This window comes from Ranitomeya variabilis, chromosome 2 (assembly GCF_051348905.1).
Source record: "Ranitomeya variabilis isolate aRanVar5 chromosome 2, aRanVar5.hap1, whole genome shotgun sequence".
Taxonomy (NCBI): domain Eukaryota; kingdom Metazoa; phylum Chordata; class Amphibia; order Anura; family Dendrobatidae; genus Ranitomeya; species Ranitomeya variabilis.
The window spans coordinates 459,691,792-459,712,492 of NC_135233.1; the positions used below are offsets into that span (position 1 = coordinate 459,691,792).

General features: G+C 46.6%; 1 protein-coding gene across 2 annotated transcripts; it reads left to right on the forward strand.

Annotated features, from left to right (window-relative positions):
* Positions 1 to 204: 204 nt before the first annotated feature.
* On the forward strand, positions 205 to 20,202 carry MRPL11 (mitochondrial ribosomal protein L11). 2 transcript variants are annotated; one of them, XR_013221526.1, is made up of 7 exons: positions 205 to 335; positions 1,528 to 1,652; positions 3,195 to 3,290; positions 6,624 to 6,717; positions 17,805 to 17,964; positions 19,035 to 19,418; positions 19,691 to 20,202. XR_013221526.1 is itself a non-coding variant. In XM_077287441.1 (6 exons), exons 2-6 carry the CDS (start codon positions 1,530 to 1,532, stop codon positions 19,138 to 19,140), a joined length of 579 nt encoding a protein of 192 aa, XP_077143556.1. In that variant the 5' UTR covers positions 205 to 335; positions 1,528 to 1,529; the 3' UTR covers positions 19,141 to 20,202. The 2 variants fall into 2 exon arrangements, 1 of the variants encoding a protein (XP_077143556.1); XM_077287441.1 differs by having other exon boundaries at positions 19,035 to 20,202.
* Positions 20,203 to 20,701: the final 499 nt, after the last annotated feature.

Consider the following 20,701-nt stretch of genomic DNA (forward strand, 5'->3'; position numbering starts at 1 on the left):
GGGACACTTCTAACCAACGTTAGTTCCACAGGGCTCACTCTACTTTCCAATCTCACGAATCACTATTCTGACCAATAGGAAGTGGAGGCGGGATTTGGTTAGACACGATTGTCCAATGAGAAGCGAGTATTCTACAGTCTGGTCCTCGTCGCTCGATTTGATAGGCGCACGGTGATTATTGCGGTTCCGCCCACTTTTTTATGCAGCCAATGTTTGTCTGTCATTATAAGAGCCGTCTGTGTCACATGTGTTTGAAGGTCGGAAGGTGTAAGTGCGGGCTGCAATACAGAGGCGGCGCAGACGTGGTAATTGAGGCCCCGGCTTCTGGTAATCAGGTAGGCCTGAGGGAACTTATTGCAAGCTGGTACTTGAGTGGTGCTGGGGACAGTGGTAGGAGCAGCGGTGTTACATGGCCGACATTACTGCGCAGCTAGGGGGCATGGAGAGGCGTGCAGGGTGACTTCACCCCATGCATTAATGTCTGCAGGTTACAAGTTATCCCCTATCCGAGGGACCCGCACTGATCCTGAGATTGGGGCCTTGGTGAGGTGCGCATGTGTGACCTCCGCTCCGCTCATTGTCTATGGGACTGTCTAATATAGCGGAGCCCTGCACTCTGCAGCAGTCCCATAGACAGTACGTGTGCACCTTACTGTGACTCCACACAGGCTCTGCAGAGTGCAGCTCTCAGGATGCAGAGCCCCGATAATGACATCACTGGAGGAGCCAGGGGCGGACCCTCCCCCACTCCAATCCTTTGGATAGGGGTACAATTGCTGCAAATCGTTTCACAGACCCAGTAATTGGTCACGACCGTGATCTGTGACCGCCGAATGAGAGCCGCATCCTTCCTGACGGCATCCTCGGCGCTCTTGATTAGCCGGCGTGGTGTCAGTTCACATGTGCATCATGCTGCAATCAGAAGTAAAGCTGCTGATGGCTTCAGCAGGAGACTATTATTACGGCCTCCATGGAGCGGCCACAGGTCACTGTTGTGGCCAATGGATATTGTAATGCAAATCATTTTGCACTGCCCAGAATGGGGGGGGGGGGGGGGGATACATACGATTTTGGAAAAAAACACTTTAAAAGGGTATTTACTGTCTTTAGGGTCTTACATGTAATCTCATCTACCTGGCATCATAGAAGCCTCATAGTCCTTCTACAGCTAGCCCCACTTATGTGACCTCCTCTGAACCAAGCCAGAGGGACACAGAACTCAGCTGAGCGCTCCTGGCCTAGTGGGGGCCTTATCGCCCAACTATCAAGACTCATGAAATGTCCAAAAGTTTTCTGGGTGTTCAGTTCCTCTCTTCTAATTTCATAGTAAGGCTGATGCTACACACGACTTTGGCTGTGACGCATGCCGCGCTGCCACAATTCGCTAGGTGCATACAAGTGAATGGGGGTCACAGCGTGTCCATAACAAGCAAGTCAAAAAAAAAGTCCATGCGCGTCAGATTTCTTCCAACTTTCTAGTCGGGATCTCAATACAACTGAATTTGTGTGCAATCTTCTGTCTTTCAGATATGTCTAAGGCTTCCCGCGCAGTGAAAGCTGTGAAGAAAACTGATGTGGCTGGTGTGATTCGAGCACTGGTGGGAGCCGGGCAGGCGGTTCCAGGACCTCCTTTGGGACCCACCTTGGGACAGGTCTGCAGGTCTCATGTATACACCTTGTGTGGCCATTGTTTAGTTAATATGTTCTGAATGTAATTGTGAATTCAGTAGATGGGCCGGGCTCTATCATTTGCCACACGTTGGCCTCTGCATTTCCATGATGGCTACTCGAGAACATTAAATGTTCAGAGAAGCTTTGTGCTTCTCCACCTGCTCTTTGGTATCGTCAACTCTTGCATAGACATAAGTCTCCCGTTCTACTGATCTGTGCTGGTCCCTGTAGTGGAACCCACGCTGATCTCACAATCTGTATTATATGACGAGAATACCTCTGTAAAAGACTTCTCCCAGTCTTGGACATCATAGAAGTGGGGGAGGGGGTCTCACTTCCAGTATACGGCCTCTTTCAGCCATCAGTGATTTTTCTCATACAGACTGATTTTCATCAGTGTTTTTTAGATCAGATTACTAAGTGGCGTAGAGGGTGCCCGATGCCACTTAACGGGTTCTCTCTGCCTTTGACAGGTCTCTTCCATAGGGAGATATCTTTTCAATCACCTGGGAGGAGCCGTCTGGTTTTGGAGCCGGACTAGTCTCTGGCTATGGTTTGGGCAGCATGACAGGTTCCCGTCTATGGGAGTTGCACCTACAGAGTAGCACAGCTGTCCTCGGTTGTAGTCACAAAGTTTTCTGTGTGGCCGGGACCTAGGATCAGTTATTCCCATCTTGGCAGTGAAAGGCAGAAGTGTAAATAATCTGAAGACTTGTCCCACACTCGACAGAAAAATCCACTCTAAATCCACCCGTAAATTTTTGCTTAACACAGACTTAAAGGGAATCTGTCACCAGGTTTTTGCTATGTAATCTGAAAGTAGAATGATGTATGGATTGAGACCCTGATTCCAGTGATGTCACTTACTGCCCTGTTTTGTTTCCTTTTTTTAATTACATCAGTGTTTTATCACCAGGAGATTATCACTACAGGACTAGGTCTCTCACACCTCCTGGTACAACCCCACCACTGATTGGCTGCTTTCTGTGTGCATTGTATATTAACAGAAAGCAGCCAATCAGTAGTGTGGGTGGGGTTATACAGGGCTCAGCATTCTGGGCTCTGCTAGATCCGCAGCAGAGAAAACTGTAATTGTATTACAACAGCTGCACCCAGGAAACAAAGTGATGGTTCGCTGGCATCGAGGTGTCTGCCCCTACATCATGCTGATCTTAGATTACATAGCAAAACCTTTTGACCCCTTAACACCTCCATTGAAAGGGGGGAAACTTTGGTGATTTTAGCAGTTTCGCCAAGGAAATTACAGCATTTAGGAAGGATTGATGAATGATGTGATAGGCTGCACCCATATACAGTACATCAGATCCTTCTCTCTCTTTGAAGGAAAATTTACAGATTTGGAGGCTTTGGCTCAACGAGTATTTGGCCTTCATCGGGTGGTCTAATGGGCCAGCTGTAGTGGTCCTGTGCCATTTCTTGTGTGGATTTTTTTTTGTTCATATAAATGCATTGTGTTAATTGGAAAATTTTCAGACAATTTAAAAAAAGTTTCTTTGATACAGAGAGGTATCCCGATCGGTCAGTTTTGTAAGGAGTTCAATGAGAGGACCAAAGACATCATTGATGGAGTACCCTTGAGAGTGAAGATTCATGTTAATGTGAGTGTCTATAACAAACGTTGCCTTCTATTTCCCATTCTTCTTCTAGCTATATTATTCTTGCTTTTGAGTCCAAATCTGATTCTGTCACATTTTGTTGCTATGCTGGGTTCAGCTAACTTTCATCGAATGTGTATAGGACCCTTTGGAAACAAAGTTGGCTGAACCTGCAGATCAATAGATCATCTGACCTGTATGGGGGGTGTCTAACAACTCTCTTTCAACAGATGATGTTGGTGGGGTGGGGGTGGAAAGAAGGATCAGGCAGTTGAAATTATTAGCGATGAGTGAACGTGCTGGGTAAGGTGTTATCTGAGCATGCTCGGGTGCTAACCGAGTGTCTTTGGCGTACTCAAAAAATGTGTTCGAGTCCTCACGGCTGCATGTGTTGGCCTAAATTTCTTGTAATGGACTCGCTGACCTAAAGGTGTGTACTTAGATGCTTTTATATTTATCAATTTACAGTATAGGCTGCTTTGGTGACCCTTAGTATAATTTCCTAAAGTGAGTTAATATTCGACGGATATGCAATATCAGTGAATATTTTAAATAAATCTTTAGTCTTTTTTTATTTTATTTTATTTTTTTTAAGCAATGGACCCTTTAAGTAATGACCATTGGAATGTCAAAGAAATTCACATTCCCTGCAATTGGCTTGCAGGTTTTCCTGCAAAATGCAGAGATTTTGCAAAAAATAAATAAATAAAAATGCATGTGTTTTATTTTTTTTTTTTTTTTAATTTTTATTTCTTTTCATATCAATCAATAGGCATTGTAGCCAGCTTTATGACATACCTGTATAGTTACACACATTGGATCTCTACCTCTTATATTTGTGAAAATATGCTGTAATTTTTTCCAAGTACCATGAAGGGTGATGTATGAAGTAGCTTAGGAAAAGTGGAGAGCAGAAAAATGAAAATTTGCTGCAGTTTTCAAGGGTTAATTCTGTTGCAATGTTAAAATAGTAAAGGGAACCTGTGTGCTTATTCCTGCTGCCAAGGGTCTGGCGTTGGGACTAGGCATTTGCCTAGTGCTCCCGCTCCTCCAGGGGGGCCCCCAGCCAGTGGCCACTATGGAGCCTGTGAGTCAGGGAGGCCGATGCCAGCACTGGCTACACCCCTCCCCCGCATTGCACATTCAACTGTATCAGCATCATAGATACCAATACAGTTGAAAGCAATGATGGAGGAGAAAGTCATGTGACGCTCCCTCTCCCATCATTCTCCCTGTGTCTATTCTGACACAGTGGGTGCAATGACGTCACAGCATCACATGCCACGCTGCTGAGGAGACGCATTGCAGAGACCGGGAGAGGTGAGAATTGTATTTATTTATTTTTTTTATTTATTTTAAATGAGTACATTGTGGTGGCCCTAATACTGGAGGACTATGGGGCTGCCTTGTAAAAAAGGACTATAGGCTGTGTATTATACTGTATGTACTATATGGGGTGTGTATTACTGTGTGGGGGACTATGGGGTGTATTATACTAAACGAGCAAAATGCTGCCTATTCATCGAGTGATTGGATTGTTTATGTGGGAACAGAAATCCTTGTTCTCAGCAGCACATTGCCGGTGTAAGCTGTAGATATGCTGCTGATAACGTGATACTGTATGGGGACAGATTGATCTATTAGTGATTGTTCTGTCTCCATCATTCTTTCTCAGTTGGTGTAAAGAGGCTGGAAACAAGCATCAAACTACTTCAATATTGTCGATCACACTCGTTTAATGGCCTGAACTCGGCACATGTGAATGCAACCAAAATGTTTGTCTGATGGTGCAGTATGTTAGAATTGATGCTCCATTTTAACCTTTTTTCCCAAGGCCAAGGTTTGTCTAAAACCAGCCCTGACCAGACCATGCACAGCATGATTCCTAGCCTGGCTGCACGATGGAAGCCAAGTGTATTTTTCTCTGAAATGCTGGCCATGTAGTTAGAAGCTCCGGCCATGGACCATAGCCAGAGATGAGACTAGTTTGGTGTGTGTGTGTGTGTGTGTGTGTGTATATATATATATATATATATATATATATATATATATATATATATATATATATATATATATATATATATATATATATATATATATATATATATATATATATATATATATAAATATAATCTATATCTCTCTAAGGGGTACTTCCGTCTTTCTGTCTGCAACTAATGTCACTCAAATCCCCCGTTGCTGATTGGTCTCGCCAGCTGCCTGTCATGGCTGCCACGACTAATCAGCGACTGGCACAGTCCGATTAGTCCCTCCCTACTCCACTGCAGTCAGTGCCTGACGCCTGCATACTACCCTCCAGTCACCACTCACACAGGGTTAATGCCAGCGGTAACGGACCGCGTTATGCCGCAGGTAACGCACTCCGTTAACGCTGCTATTAACCCTGTGTCCCCAACTTTTTACTATTGATGCTGCGTATGCAGCATCAATAGTAAAAAGATCTAATGTTGCAAATAATAATTAAAAAAAAAAAAAGTTATTCTCACCTTCCGACGTTGCGCGCTGTCCTCGGCAGTGCAAGTGGCAGGTTCCGGTGCCAAGGATGCTATGCGAGAAGGACCTGCCATGACGTCACGACATGTGACCGCGACGTCATCACAGGTCCTGTGCTCATACCAACCCTGGGACCAGAAGCTGCCGCGTGCACCGCACACAGGCGCCAGGACTTCAAGGGGCCTTCGGAAGGTGAGTATATGTTAATTTTTTATTTTAAGTCTTTTTTTAACCACGCATATAGTGCCCACATTGCTATATACTACGTGGGCTGTGTTATATACTACATCTCTGTGCTATATACTATGTAGCTGGGCAATATACAACGTGACTGTCCAATATACTATGTGGCTGTGTCGGTTCTGTTATATACTACGTAGCTCTGTTATATACTACGTAGCTCTGTTATATACTACGTAGCTCTGTTATATACTACGTAGCTCTGTTATATACTACGTAGCTCTGTTATATACTACGTAGCTCTGTTATATACTACGTCACTGTGAGATATAGTATGTAGCCTGTGCTATATACTACCTACATACTCTAGAATACCCGATACGTTAGAATCGGGCCACCATCTAGTTACACTATATTTTCCCTGAAATGCCGGAGATAAACATACCTGTTTCAATTGTGCAGCCAGGCTTTGTTTCACGCTGTCTGGTTTGGGCAATATGAATCTACTGACAGATTCCCTTTTAAAGGACATTGGAAACATCTCACCATTCAGTTTGTAATTGACAATTAATGTTGTGCCTTGAATGAACTAATGACAAATTAGCTTTATTTATCTATTTTATTTATTTTTTTTGTGTTTAGCCTGACAGAACATATGAAATGAAGATCGGACAACCGCCTGTGTCTTACTACTTAAAAGCTGCTGCAGGAATTGAAAAAGGGGCATCAAAGACAGGTTTGTAGTAATAATAAATACGTGTGGAATACTGTAATGAGGATTGAGTGGATGAGGCCGCTGTCTGTGACCTTCTGGAGGACCGACTATAGGCCCCCATACACATGAGATCGCTGTGGGCTGAACACTTGTCCAGCTGACTGTTAGCTCCTCCACATAAATGCATGAAATGTAGCCTGCCCAACCTTCTCTCCCCAACATCATCTGGTTGTCTGTGCCCCTAAAATTGGCTTGTTGGCTGATCCTCTGGATCAGAACAACTGTCTGGACTGTCCTTTCCTAGTGCTTTTGAAGGAATATTTTCAGCATGTCAGTATGTAATATCCCTAGTAAGAAAAGATGCTGAGACAGGATCAGGGAGTTTGTGTCTGTTATTTTATCCAACCAAAACAAGATGGTATCTTTGGGGGACCCTTAACCATTTCAGGTTCTCAGCCAGAGAGGGAGCCTTTCAGTATATTGTCCGGGTAGGGAATGAGCACAATTCCCTTGACATACAGATGGCCCAGGATTGCAGCTACGACCTTGATGAATAGATTGGGTGCTGTGGCTAGCCAGAAGAGAAAAGTAACAAATTGAAAATGGGCATTGTAGACCACAAACCAGAGAAGCCTCTGGTCAGGGGGTAAACATGGGGATGCAGGGACACAGGTCATGGATATCCTCAGAGGAGAGGAACTTGCTGTGTTCCATAGATCTTGAAGTGCTAAGTAGCACCCGTTTGAGAAAGTTCAGATGCAAGATGGCTCTGCTGGACCAATCTTTCATGTGAATCAAAGTGGTTTCAATAAAACCTTGCAAATCTTTCCTGAGAATGGACGAACACTATGCCTCCCAATTGAAGAAGTGGGAAGATAGCCTGAAAGAAATTGGAATCCAGTGGGTAGGATGGGCTGTGACAAAACTATCGCAGAGGTAGGTGGTGAACAGTCTTGTATCCTAATGAGATGATCATCCTATTCCAGGTATCTGTGTCTGTGAAAAGCCAAACGTCCCAGAAAATGTGATCACTCGCTTGAAAGGAGATTCCAGGTGGGGGTTGCCAGCAAGGAGGGGAGAAAAACTAATGTTTCAAGCCAAAGAACTGCTGTCTTATCCTGATTTAGACATGGCTTACCAAGTCCAGATAACTTGGGCTCCCCCTTGGAGAGCTGAGTGTTCAGTGAGCAGGCTGTTTATGTTGGCTGTCCTGCAAAGATACCAGGGGGAGACGAAAGTGTGCTGTGTTCCTTTTGTGCCATAGAGAGAACATGTGCTGTATTCCTCTACAGTGCTAAGAGAACCTGGGCTGTTTTCCCCTGCAGTGCAAAGAGATGTTGGCGCCTGGAGGCAGGGGCGGGGAACATGAGGAGAGCTAACGATAGAGAAAACAGAACAAGGACCCACTCTTACATGATAGACCTATCGAAGTCTGTGGGACCAGAAAAGAGCAAAATGGAATTCATGGGCTAAATTAGAGAAGATACCAGTAGCGCCCCCACAAGAGTGTAACGGAAGAGAAAGGAGCCTGCTCTGCGTTGGTGGACTGAGAAGTGTAGGCTGAGCCAGGGCACAGAGGAGAAAGCAGAAGAACAGGGAGACATACCTGTCCTGAAGCTCCGAATGCTGACTGCATCTTTGTTTTTACTCACCACTACGTGCCATGTTCTGGGAGGCAGGCGAACAGAGACGGGGACCGACCGTCTTAGGAGATGTGAAGCCGGCAATGCAGTTGATATGGTCTTAAGCAGAACTGGGGAAACTATTTCAGCATTGTTCCCTCTATCTAAAGTGGGGTAACCATATCCTGTCTTATTGTTTTCCAGCCTTAAAGGATGGCGAGAAAAGAAACACACTAGGGAGACCCTGATCAGTTGACAAAGACCTGGCAGAATTAATATTTTATATTCTGTCCCAAATGTTTTTTAAAAGTTATGGGTCCTGGAATCTGACAGTAGAAAATGGTAAGTCATAAAGGCCAAAGCTTCAGCATGGGATACTTGCAACAAGGGTATTTCTCCTTTGCCACATTGGGGGACACAGGACCATGGGTGTTATGCTGCTGTCACTAGGAGGCTGACACTAAGTTGAGACAAAAAAGGTTAGCTCCTCCCCTGCAGTATACACCCTCATGCTGGCTTCCAGAGACCCAGTTCAAGCTTAGTGTCCGTAGGAGGCACTCTGGATTTAAACCTTTTTATCCCGGACGAAGGGGGCGACGGAACAGGCGAGCACGGGAGTTTTACCTCTCCATATCCTCTCCTGCGACGTGGGAAGCCACTGCCTGAGCTGATTTTAAGGGCACCGATCTCCCCCCTCCCTTATCAGACGAGCACTGGAGTGTCACCTCCAGTATCCTCTTCTGCAGCCAGGCCTATTGCCAGACGTTCTGCCCTGCCCACCAGGCTGTTCAGAGGCACCTGGCATTGTGGCGTCCGTGCAGCCCCACTGCATCACCACTGAGAAAGCGGATGATGGAAGGAGGCGGGACGGTTCCTCTCCACCTCCTTTTTATGGGGATGGTGGATATAGGCTTCCCCCAACCCTGCACCGTCCTAATCACCCCGGGCACAGCTCACCTGCAGCAAGCTTCTCTGCGTTCCCCCTCTATTCGGGGTAAGTGCCATAACATGTGGGGGGGGTCGGTCGTTCCGGAGGGCTCCTTCACCTTTTTTTTTTTTTTTTTTTTTTTTTTTTTCAGGGTCTCCCCTAGGGTCCGGCGCTCCGCGGCCACGCGCCGGGCCGAAGCCGCAAATTTAGTCCCCGGCTTCGGCCTAGCACAGGCTGGATTCTGATAGGCTCCGCCCCCTTTTTCACGTCATTCTGCGGCTCCGCCCCCCGGTCCTGGCGCTTCTCGCTCTCTGCGAGATTACCCTCCCAACCCCCGGCGGCCATCTTTCTCCTCTCTGCACGCCGCAGCTCCAGCTCTTCCACGTGCAGCGCTCTGAATGCCGGCTGTCGCTCCTCCTGCACCGCCGCTGCTTCTTCTCCCTCTCTCTGCGGGACACAGGACAACGGGTAAGGAGACCACGTTAGGTTCTCCCTTGCAGCGTCGTCCTCGCTTCCACAGCTTACAGACCCTGAGCACTATCTCTTACATTAGGGTACACCATGTCCCAGTCAAGGACCAAAAAGACCACCAAGGTGCATTCTACCTTTTTTACTGCGTGTACCACCTGCCAGGCTCCACTTCCTCGGCCTCAGAGTTCCCCCCCCTCTCTGCTGAGCCTGCGATGCCCCAGGTGCCCAGGAGCCCTCCGCCGCCACCGACTCCAGTGTATCTAGCCCCCCTGAGTGGATTGCGTCACTGTCACAGTCCGTGGATTCGCTAGCCCAAGCGATTAAATCCCTTCAGGACCCCTCTGGGGAGTGGGGTTCTCTTTTTCCTGGGTTAAGAGATCGCTCCGTAACAGGGGAATCGTCGGCCAGCAGAGGCCGCTCTCACCGGAAGGAGGCACGGTCATCCAGAAAACGGATCCGCACTACCTCCCCTGAGCACTCACCACACCAGTCAGCCTCTGGTAGCTCCACTTCTCGCTTGCCCTCTCTAGGGGCCTGTAGCGATCACGACTCTGAATATGAGTGATGCATCCTTAGACCCGGATGCTCCGGAGTTTAGGTCTACTGTCGACTCTTTCATCAAGGCAGTCAATCATGCACTAAAAGTGGACGATGACTCTAATTCTGCTCCGGACCGTTCCGTTTCCTTTACGAGAAACAAGCGCTCCCATAAGACATTCGCCTCTCACCCAGATTTCCTGGAGATAGTCAGGCGACACGGAGCGTCCGGATAAGCGTTTTACAGGCAAAAAGGCCCTGGAATCGAAGTATCCCTTTTCCGCAGATCTTGTTAAAGATTGGACGGAATCTCCACTAGTAGATCCTCCGGTTTCGCGCTTGGCAACCAAAACTCTCTTATCCGTTCCTGATGGTGCTTCAATTAAGAATCCCACGAACACCAGCTAGATTCCCTAGCTTGCTCAGTGTACGAAGCCTCAGGTTCCTCTCCATCTCCCTCCTTCGCTGCGGCTTGGGTTGCCAAGGCAATGGTTTACTGAGCAGATGCCCTCGCGAAATCCATTCAGGAACAGGAACTTCCGTCTGAGGTGGCGGACCTGGCCAAACAAATTGCCATGGCTGGAGATTATGTGATGTATGCGTCCCTCGACGCAGCGGACTGTGCAGCAACTGCGACTTCGAACGCCATCACCATTAGGAGAGCTATCTGGCTCAGAGAGTGGCGTGCAGATTCCTCCTCAAAAAAGTCTCTGATTTCCCTTCCTTTTCAGAGCGGGCGTCTTTTTGGAGAAAAGCTAGACCAGCTTATTTCCGACGCTACAGGAAGAAAGAGCAAGTTCCTCCCTCAACACAGGCCCAAAGCTGCTTTTCAACGACAACAATATTTTCGCTTTCGGCCCTTTCGCAGTAGCCCATTCTGGTCCAATTCTGCCCCCTCATCCAGATCAGAACGATCCGCTCGCTCAGACAGAGACTCTCGACTTTCTTTCAGGCCGAATCAGTCCTGGCGAGGAAAGCCTAGGCAACCCAGAACCAGAGGGTCCAGGCCTGCCAGATTCCCTTCGCAATGACTCGGGGACTATTCCAGTCGACACCTCCAAAGTAGGCGGACGTCTGCTTCTTTTTCAACAAGTCTGGCTCTCCGTCGTCCACGACGAATGGGTCAGGGATCTGGTGTCTTCTGGCTACAAAATAGAATTCTCCACCTCCCCTCCAACACGGTTTTTTCTTTCTCATCTCCTGAGTTCGGGAGCTCAGTCTCGCGCCCTTCTGTGCGCCATCGAATCCCTCTGCCAAAGCGGGGTCATCGTTCCGGAACACGAGAGATTCAGAGGTTTCTACTCAAACCTCTTCGTCGCCCCAAAAAAGGACGGGACGTTTCGCCCCATCTTGGACCTGAAGCTCCTAAACAAGTACGTAAAAGTACGGCACTTCAGGATTGAATCTCTCCGGTCAGTCATCTCCTCGATGGAGAGAGGGGAGTTCCTAGCATCGATCGACATCAAAGATGCTTACCTTCATATCCCAATCTTTCCGCCACATCAAAGGTTCCTCCGTTTTGCCATACTAGAGGACCATTTTCAATTCACGGCCCTACCCTTCGGTCTTGCCACTGCGCCCAGGGTGTTCACAAAAGTCATGGCGGCTGTCATGGCCATTCTTCATTCTCGAGGAGTGGTTGTGTTGCCATACTTGGACGACCTCCTCATAAAAGGTCCGTCTTATCAGGCCTGTGAAGCAAGCGTCCGCATTACCTTGTATTCTCTTTCGCGCCTGGGCTGGTTAATCAACTTGGACAAGTCCTCTCCCATTCCTGCCCGACGGATCTCCTTCCTAGGCAAGATCCTGGACACATCAATGCGACTGGTCTTGCTTCCTCGGTCCAAGGCCCAAGAGCTTCAGCAGGGAGCTCGGACGCTCTGTCACCCTCGTCCCCGGTCCATCCGGTTTGCCATGAAGATCCTGGGAAAGATGGTGGCCACAATAGAAGCGGGCCCCTTACAACAGGCTCTGCTGGACAACTGAGACAGGAGTCCCTTATCACTCGATTGGCCATGCCCTCTGTCCCCACGGATCAGGAAAACCCTCACATGGTGGACTTTGGGACCATCTCTCCTCCAGGGGAAGTCTTTTTTTTTTTTTTTTTTCTCCCGATCCGCTGGATGGTGGTAACTACCGACGCCAGACTCCTCGGTTTGGGAGCTGTGTTTCTACACCACTCTGCCCAGGGGCATTGGACAATTCGGGAGTCGAGGCTCCCTATAAGCATTCTGGAGATTCGAGCGATCAGACTCGCCCTGAGACGCTTTCACCCCCTGCTCGCGGGCCACCCAATTCGAGTTCAATCGGACAACGTCACAGCGGTGGCGTATATAAACCATCAGGGGGTACCCGCAGCAGGGCAGCGATGCAGGAAGTCTCCCGCATTCTTCGTTGGGCCGAGACCAACCACTCTACCATTTCCGCGGTGCACATTCCGGGCGTCGAGAACTGGGTGGCGGACTTTCTCAGCCTTCAGGGTCTTGCCTCGGGGAGTGGGAACTTCATCCAGAGGTTTTCCGGCAAATCTGCCTTCGCTGGGGAACCCCGGACGTGGACCTGATGGCGTCCAGACTGAACGCCAAAGTTCACAACTTCATAGCACGTTCTCGGGATCCTCAGGCCATCGGGGTGGACGCACTGATATCCCCGTGGCATCGGTTCCAACTCCCGTATGTGTTTCCTCCGCTTCCCTTACTACCGAAGGTGATCCGAAAAATCAAGACTGAGGGGGTTCCGGTCATCCTTGTCGCCCCGGATTGGCCACGTCGCGCATGGTACGCGGAGCTCGTTCAGCTCGTATCTGACGTTCCCTGGCGGTTACCAGACCGCCCGGATCTGCTTCGCCAAGGGCCGATCTTCCACCAGAGCTCAGGGGCCCTACGTTTAACGGCGTGGCTGTTGAAACCTGGACTCTAACTCAAGCCGGTTTCTCTCAGCAGGTCATTCCCACCATGATAAACGCTCGCAAAGCATCTTCCGCTTGCATCTATCACCGCACCTGGAAAGTCGTTTTCTCGTGGTGCAGGCTCCGAGGTCGCCCTCCGCTCGTTTTCTCAATCTCTTCCATTTTGGATTTCCTACAGTCCGGCTTGGATTCCGGCCTGGCGCTGAGTTCCCTCAAGGGTCAGATCTCAGCTTTATCTGTGTTGTTCCAACGTAAGATTGCTGCCCACTTTCAAGTCAAGACCTTCATTCAGGGGGTCTCCCACGTGGTACCCCCCTACAGAATGCCGTTAGAGACCTGGGATCTCAATTTGGTTCTGAGTGTTCTTCAGGAACCTCCGTTTGAACCTCTGCAAGACGTCTCGCTACCTGTCCTCTCCTGGAAGGTTGCCTTCCTTGTAGTAAGGACATCTATCAGACGGGTCTCAGAATTGGCCACTTTATCCTGCCGGGCGCCTTTCCTTGCCTTCCACCAGGACAAGGTAGTCCTACGCCCATCTCCGGCTTTTCTCCCTAAGGTGGTCTCATCTTTTCACCTTAATGAGGACCTCATTCTTCCCTCCTTCTGCCCACAGCCAAAACACAGGGTCGAAAAGGCCCTTCATACCCTGGATGTGGTACGGGCCCTTAGGAGGTACATTTCCAGAACTGCTCATTTCCGCAAATCGGACTCCCTCTTTGTTCTCCCGGAGGGTCACAAAAGGTTTGGCTGCGTCTAAGGCCACGATAGCCAGATGGATTCGGTCTGCTATCCAAGAATCCTATCTGGTCAGGGGCAAACCTATCCCGGCAGGGATTAGAGCACACTCCACTCGGTCGATGGGTGCTTCCTGGGCCATCCGGCACCAGGCAACAGCGGAGCAGGTTTGCAAGGCCGCAACGTGGTCCAGCCTGCATACGTTCACAAAGCACTACAATGTCCACATTCATTCTTCTGCAGATGCGGCCCTTGGCAGACGTATTCTGCAAGCGGCCATCGCGCATTTATAGTCAGATGGTACACTGAGTTATTTGGTTGTATTGTTTCCCACCCAGGGACTGCTTTGGGACGTCCCATGGTCCTGTGTCCCCCAATGTGGCGAAGGAGAAATAGGGATTTTTGTGTACTCACCGTAAAATCCTTTTCTCCGAGCTACTCATTGGGGGACACAGCACCCACCCTGTTAGCCTTATGGCTTGTTACCTTTTTGATTCCTGACTTTCTTTGACTTGTTGTACTCTAATATTAGGTATTGTACTGTTATTAATCTCCTACTGCTTTTGCACTGAACTGGGTCTCTGGAAGCCAGCATGAGGGTGTATACTGCAGGGGAGGAGCTAACTCTTTTTTTTGTCTCAACTTAGTGTCAGCCTCCTAGTGACAGCAGCATAACACCCATGGTCCTGTGTCCCCCAATGAGTGGCTCGGAGAAAAGGATCACAAGTGACCCCATTTTGGAAAATAGACCCCTCAAGGAATGCATCTAGATGTTTGGGAGCACCTTAAACTCCACCTAACAGGTGCATCACAGAAGTTTCTAACGTAGAGCCATGAAAATCTTAAAAAAACCCACAAATTTCTCAAATAGTTTTTAGCCCAATTTTTTTTATTTTCACAAGGGTAACAGGAGAAAATGGACCCCAAAATTTGTTGTGCAATTTCCCCTGAGTATGCTGATACCCCCATATGTGGTTGAAAACTACTTTTGAGGCTCAGTGACAATCTCGGGAAGAAACACCATATTGGAGTTAGCATTTTGCTGGACTGGTTTTGAGTGGGCCATATCACATTGGCAGAGCCCCTGAGGTCAGAACAGCAGAACCTACCCATAAGAAACAACATTTTACAGACTAACACCTCTCAATGAATTAATCTAGGGGTGCAGTGATCATATTGACACCATGGGTGAGTGACAACATTTTATACCATTGGGCAGTGAAGAAAACTAATAATTTTTACCAAAAAAAATTTGTTTTGGCCACAGATTTTACATTTTCACACTCAAATGGGTAAAAATGGCAACAAAATTTGTTCCACAATTTCTGCTGAATGTGGAAATACCCCAGTGGCTGTACAGTACTGCTTAGCCACACAGACTCAAGAAGGACAGGGCACTATTGACCTGGAGTGCAGATTTTCCTAGAATAGTTTTCGGACTCCATATACAGCGCCACCAAGTGCAAAAAAAGCAGAATTCTCCCTCTGTTAATTGACCCCATTTTGAAAATTATACCCCTTTTGGTCATTTATCTACAGGTGTAGTGGTGATTTTGACTCAATGGGTGTTTTCCAGAAACAAGCAGCAGTGGATGTTGCTGAGTGAAAAAACTGCAAACTGCCATTAGTGACCAGTACAGTGTAGTGCCCAGTAACTTATAGTACCCAGCTCATGCTTCTGGGGACACGCACCTGTAAATTAGGTGGCCATTCATCCCCAAACAAGTGGATGCTAACTGCGGTGTAGGCACACTGTGGGGTCAGGAGGGAATTAGCTGGAAGTTCAGAAGTAACTGGATTTCTTTGGGGGCCGTGGAGCCATAACTCTTTACCAGATCCTTTGTGCTTCATGTAACATGGAAGCCTCTATATTTCCATTGACAGAGGATGGACCTGAGTGGGGACTTGCTTCTATTGCGAACATTTTTTCATAACGTATGGGATCACATTTATCCTACGCTCTACGCTGAGCACTTTGGGGTTTCCATCTAAATCTTCAAGTGACGTGATTCAGATGAAACCCCCTGAGGGATCCATTTACTATAATGTGGCAGCAGAGATACTCTGGACTCCGTTTGGCCTCTGTTCAGCGTTGTCCTTTTCAGAAGTGCACAAAACTGTCTGACCACACTTTCATGTATACCTAAAAAAACGGGTACTGCCAAATCACATGTCAGACGGCTTCCACAGTGCCTCCATCTGCCTCATTAAAGGGAATCTTCCGCTGGGGGTTCTGTGTGAATTACATATTTTAGAGATTTACACGGAATTCCCCCCCCAGTGTAAGAGCTCGGAGTAGAGCACAGAATAAATGTGAGCCGAGCCAAGCCTCACTGCAAGCTTTGGGACGCAGAATGAACAAAAACTCCAATTCAGGATTTATTTTTTTCCGATTCCACGTGTGGTAAAATTGATAAGGCCGCTTTATTCTTTGTGTCAGTGCGATCACAGCAATACCTAATTTATATTGCGTTAGAGAGCTATACTTTTTTTTTTTTTTTTTTTATTTAATGTATAATTTTTCCTCTGAGTAAAGGAGTTGTTTTGTTTTTGTTTTTTTCCCAGCAGTACGATTTTCATTTACTTTTGCCTTTTTCTTCAGCAGTATGAAGGTAAAGCGTGGTGTGAGTGTGTTGGTTTTTTTTTTGTTTTGTTTTTTATACGGTGGTCAGTAAATGGGGTAACTAGTGGGACAATTTTATAGGTTGGATTGTTCCAGAAGCGGCAATACCAAATTATTTATTTTATTTTTTTTATACTTTTTCCCACTATTTGACTTTCACTCTTTGCAGGCTGATGCGCTTACAAAGCCTAGGAAAATAGGAGCTTTCCTATGCTGTACAAACTGTCAGCACTGCACTGACAAACTTGTTAGATCATGCACTGAGCATGGTCTAGCAGGTTTGCTGGCTCTGGTGACCTGGATGTCGTTATGACTACATCGGGTCACTATAGCACCAATCGGGCCCCGTGATGATGTGATCCAAAGGCAAAGGGGGCTTCCTCTCTCTGCCTGCTCTCTAAATGCTGTGATCTATTTAGATTGCAGAATTTAGGGGGTTAAGTGCCTGGAATGGTGCTGCACCGCCCCTGGCACTGAGTGCCAGAATCTGCTGAGGCCCAGTGGCGATCTCGTCTATGCGGGTGATCACCATGGCGTATCCGTACGTCCAAGGTTAAGTACCAGCTGACCTGGATGTATGGATAAGGCCATGGTCGTTAAAGGGAGGGTGGTGCTCACAGGTTAATTATGCAGCTCATCCAAAAGACACGCCCCCATAAAATCCTCCAAGCTCCGCCCACTTGTTAGAGACTAAGTAGCACTAAATAAAAAGGCTCATATCTCTTCAACCGTATGACAGATTTAAAAAAATAAAATATAAAATTGCATACTCCGGGAAGCAGCTGGAGTAAAATGACAAAAACTGGCCACTTTATACCTGGTGACAGGTCTTCTTTCTTTTTTTTTTTTCTTTTTTTTTTTCTTTTTTTTTTTGTTATTTTCATCTCGCTGTGGAATGACAAGTCTCCTGATTATTCTCAGCTCTATTGAAATGAATCCTTTCTTATTTTGCTATATAGTTTGCATCCTCTGATGTCAGATGAGCTGAACGGTTATTTTTCATTGATATTTATTATCATGTTAATCGCTGACCTTCTTTAGTAAAAATCCGTATCCATGGGAACAAACTTATATGCATTCGTTTTCTCCATGGTAACTGGTGCTCCCTAGCAACATTATAATTCATATTGTATCTCGGATTGCATCAACACATTTGTAGTTTGTGCCAATTGTTTTGGCAAATCGTTGGACCCCCACTGATCTTAGATTTATTACCTGCATCCTAAAGGCTGAAATGCGAATACCCCAAGATTGTACTCCTTTTTTATTTATTTTCTCTTGCAGGTCAGGAGGTGGCAGGAATGGTGACACTGAAGCAAGTGTATGAGATTGCTGTTGTGAAGTCTCAAGATGAAGCGTTCATTCTTCGGGATATGCCACTGATTGAAGTGGTGAAATCAATTATTGGCAGCGCTCGCTCACTGGGGATCAAAGTTGTTAAAGAGTAAGACATTTTCTGTCCCTCAGCTGTTACGACTGTGATGAAGGATGAGCTAGAGTGCTAACCATGACAATGTACTGTGCGGTGTTGCTGTGCAACCTGCAGCTCTCCAGCTTTCAACATGTCATGGCATCCAATACCTGTGAGGTTTTGGCTTCACTGCAGAAACATCGTTTTTAGCCCAGTACGGCTGGTTAACCACACGTTTTTAGCCTGCTACAGTCTCTGTTTAAACTCCAGAGATTCTGCAATCAAAACTGATCGCTGCATCTAAAGTGTCACATCATCATTTGTGTCTATTTTCCTAAACACGAATATACATTACTTTAAGTGATTGCTAATATATAATTTACTCTCCTTTCCCGTTCTATAAATAAAGCATATTTGGTATTGCCTCGTCATTAAAAATGTTATCTTTCAAAGAATGGTAAATTCTGTATGGTACAGAATCTTTTATTTTTTTTTTTTTAAGCACATGCTCAATTAAAGGTCTTGTTTAACACTACATGTTTTGTCCTACAAACTAAAGAAATAAAAATCTTCTCGATGTCAAATATTTAGAATTGAGTCCTCAGTGGTTGATACCTTGTAATGGCTAACTGAAAAGATGGTAACACATTGCAAGCTTTCGAGACTACTCAGGTCTCTTCATCAGGCATAGACTAATACAAATTCTGAAGAATCACATTTATGCACAACACAGGACAGAAATAATGCCATAGATAAGACAGGTGACGTGAAATAGAATTACCATTGTGGGTGATAAACAGTTATGTCCATAAATATTGGAACAGTTCATAGATGAGGAGTGTGAAAGTTTTATTGTCCTCTGACTGGGGTCTGGTTCTGTGTTGTGATGCTCCCACAAGGTCTGAGAAGCAAATTCCATAATTGAGTTATGACTCGTGCAAGAAAGGAACAAGTAATGAAAAGTGGTGGGAAGAGGTTAGTGTAGCTTGTCATTGTGTAGCAATTTAGCTTTATTTTTCTGTATTCAAGTAAAATAATTGTGTGTGTGTGTGGCGGTATATTTACCTCTCGCAGTTGACTGGTTTATGCTTTTGTCCTTACAGTCTGTCTGCAGAGGACTATGGAAAGTTCCTAGAAGAGCGAAAGGCTTTCCTTCAGGCTGCCGCAGAAGCTCGATTAGCAGAAGAAGCTGCCGCTAAGAAGAAATGATGTCCCTAGAAAGAGGGGAGATTATGAACATTTTAGGAACTTTAGATACATTTTGAAGAATTTAAGATCCGGGGGGGAAAAAAAAATTCAGCTTTTTGTGCATCACTGGCCACTTTTTTTTTCTTCTTTAAGGGGAACCTGTCACCCCCAAAATCGAAGGTAAGCTCAGCCCACCAGCATCGGGGGCTTATCTACAGCATCCTGAGCTTATCTACAGCATCCTGAAGGATGAGAAAAATAGGTTAGATTATACTCACTCACCCAGGGGTGGTCCCGCTGCGGTCCGATCCGATGGGCGTCGCGGTCCGGGGCCTCCCATCTTCTTCCAATGACGTCCTCTTCTTGTCTTCACGCTGCGGCTCCGGCGTACTTTGCCTGTCCTGTTGAGGGCAGAGCAAAGTACTGCAGTGCGCAGGCGCCGGGCCTCTCTGACCTTTCCCGGCGCCTGCGCACTGCAGTACTTTGCTCTGCCCTCAACAGGACAAAGTACACCTGTGCTGGAGCCGCAGCGTGACTACAAGAACAGGACGTCATCGTAAGAGGATGGGAGGCCCCGGACCGCGACACCATCGGACCGGGACCGCCTGCCCAGGTGAGTATAATCTAACCTCTTTTTCTCATCTTTCAGCATACATCGGGGGCTTATCTACAGCATTACAGAATGCTGTACATAAGCCCCTGATGCCGGTGGGCTTAGCTCACCTTCGATTTTCGGGGTGACAGGTTCCCTTTAATAGCCATTCAAGAAAATGTTTTATGTACCAAATTAATGACCTGGTTAAAGATGTCAGGGGTGCTTGTCATATGGTGTACAGTTACCATAGGGAACTGACTTTTATTTTTTTTGGTTTTTATTGTAATGTCACTACACAAAGCAACTTATCTACAATTACCCCAAGAATCTTTTTCATATTTTTACAAAAATATTAGGATTTCTGGTTACTTTCCCATAAACAGATAATCTACCACACCCTCACTAACGATTCTGCCCATCCTGGTGATTTTTTTTTTTTCCTTGCCTCCCCCAAACTCCCTGAAAATAAAGCGACTTTCACACCTGTGTTCTGATCTGTTGCATAACTGATGCAAACTGATTCTGGGAGGCCGTTGGGTATTATTGGGTCCGTTCTGTTATGTCTCTTTTTAAGTACAGAAAAAAAAAATGGAACAAGTAGAACTTTTCTTTTTTTCCTTTGATATTAAAAGAGAACTTAGAGAATCTGTCAGCCAGTTTATGCTATTCAATCTGAGAGCAGCATAAAGTTGGGGCAGAGAGCCTGAAAAAAGGGATATGTCACTTGCTCAGCAGCTTGCTCTAGGTCAACACAAACAGTGTTTTATCATCAGAAGATGATCACTGAAGACTGTCCTGTGCAAGTCAGTCCAGCTTTTGTGTGTATCCCCGCCACCACCACTGATGAACAGTGTGCACAGAAAGCTGCCAATTGGTGTGGGTGGGGTTATACAGAGTTCAGGATTCATAGCACTACTACAGTTTGCAATGGATAAGGTTAGCACATTCATTCCATCTGTTTTGTTTCTTAAAATGAAAAGTGTGACT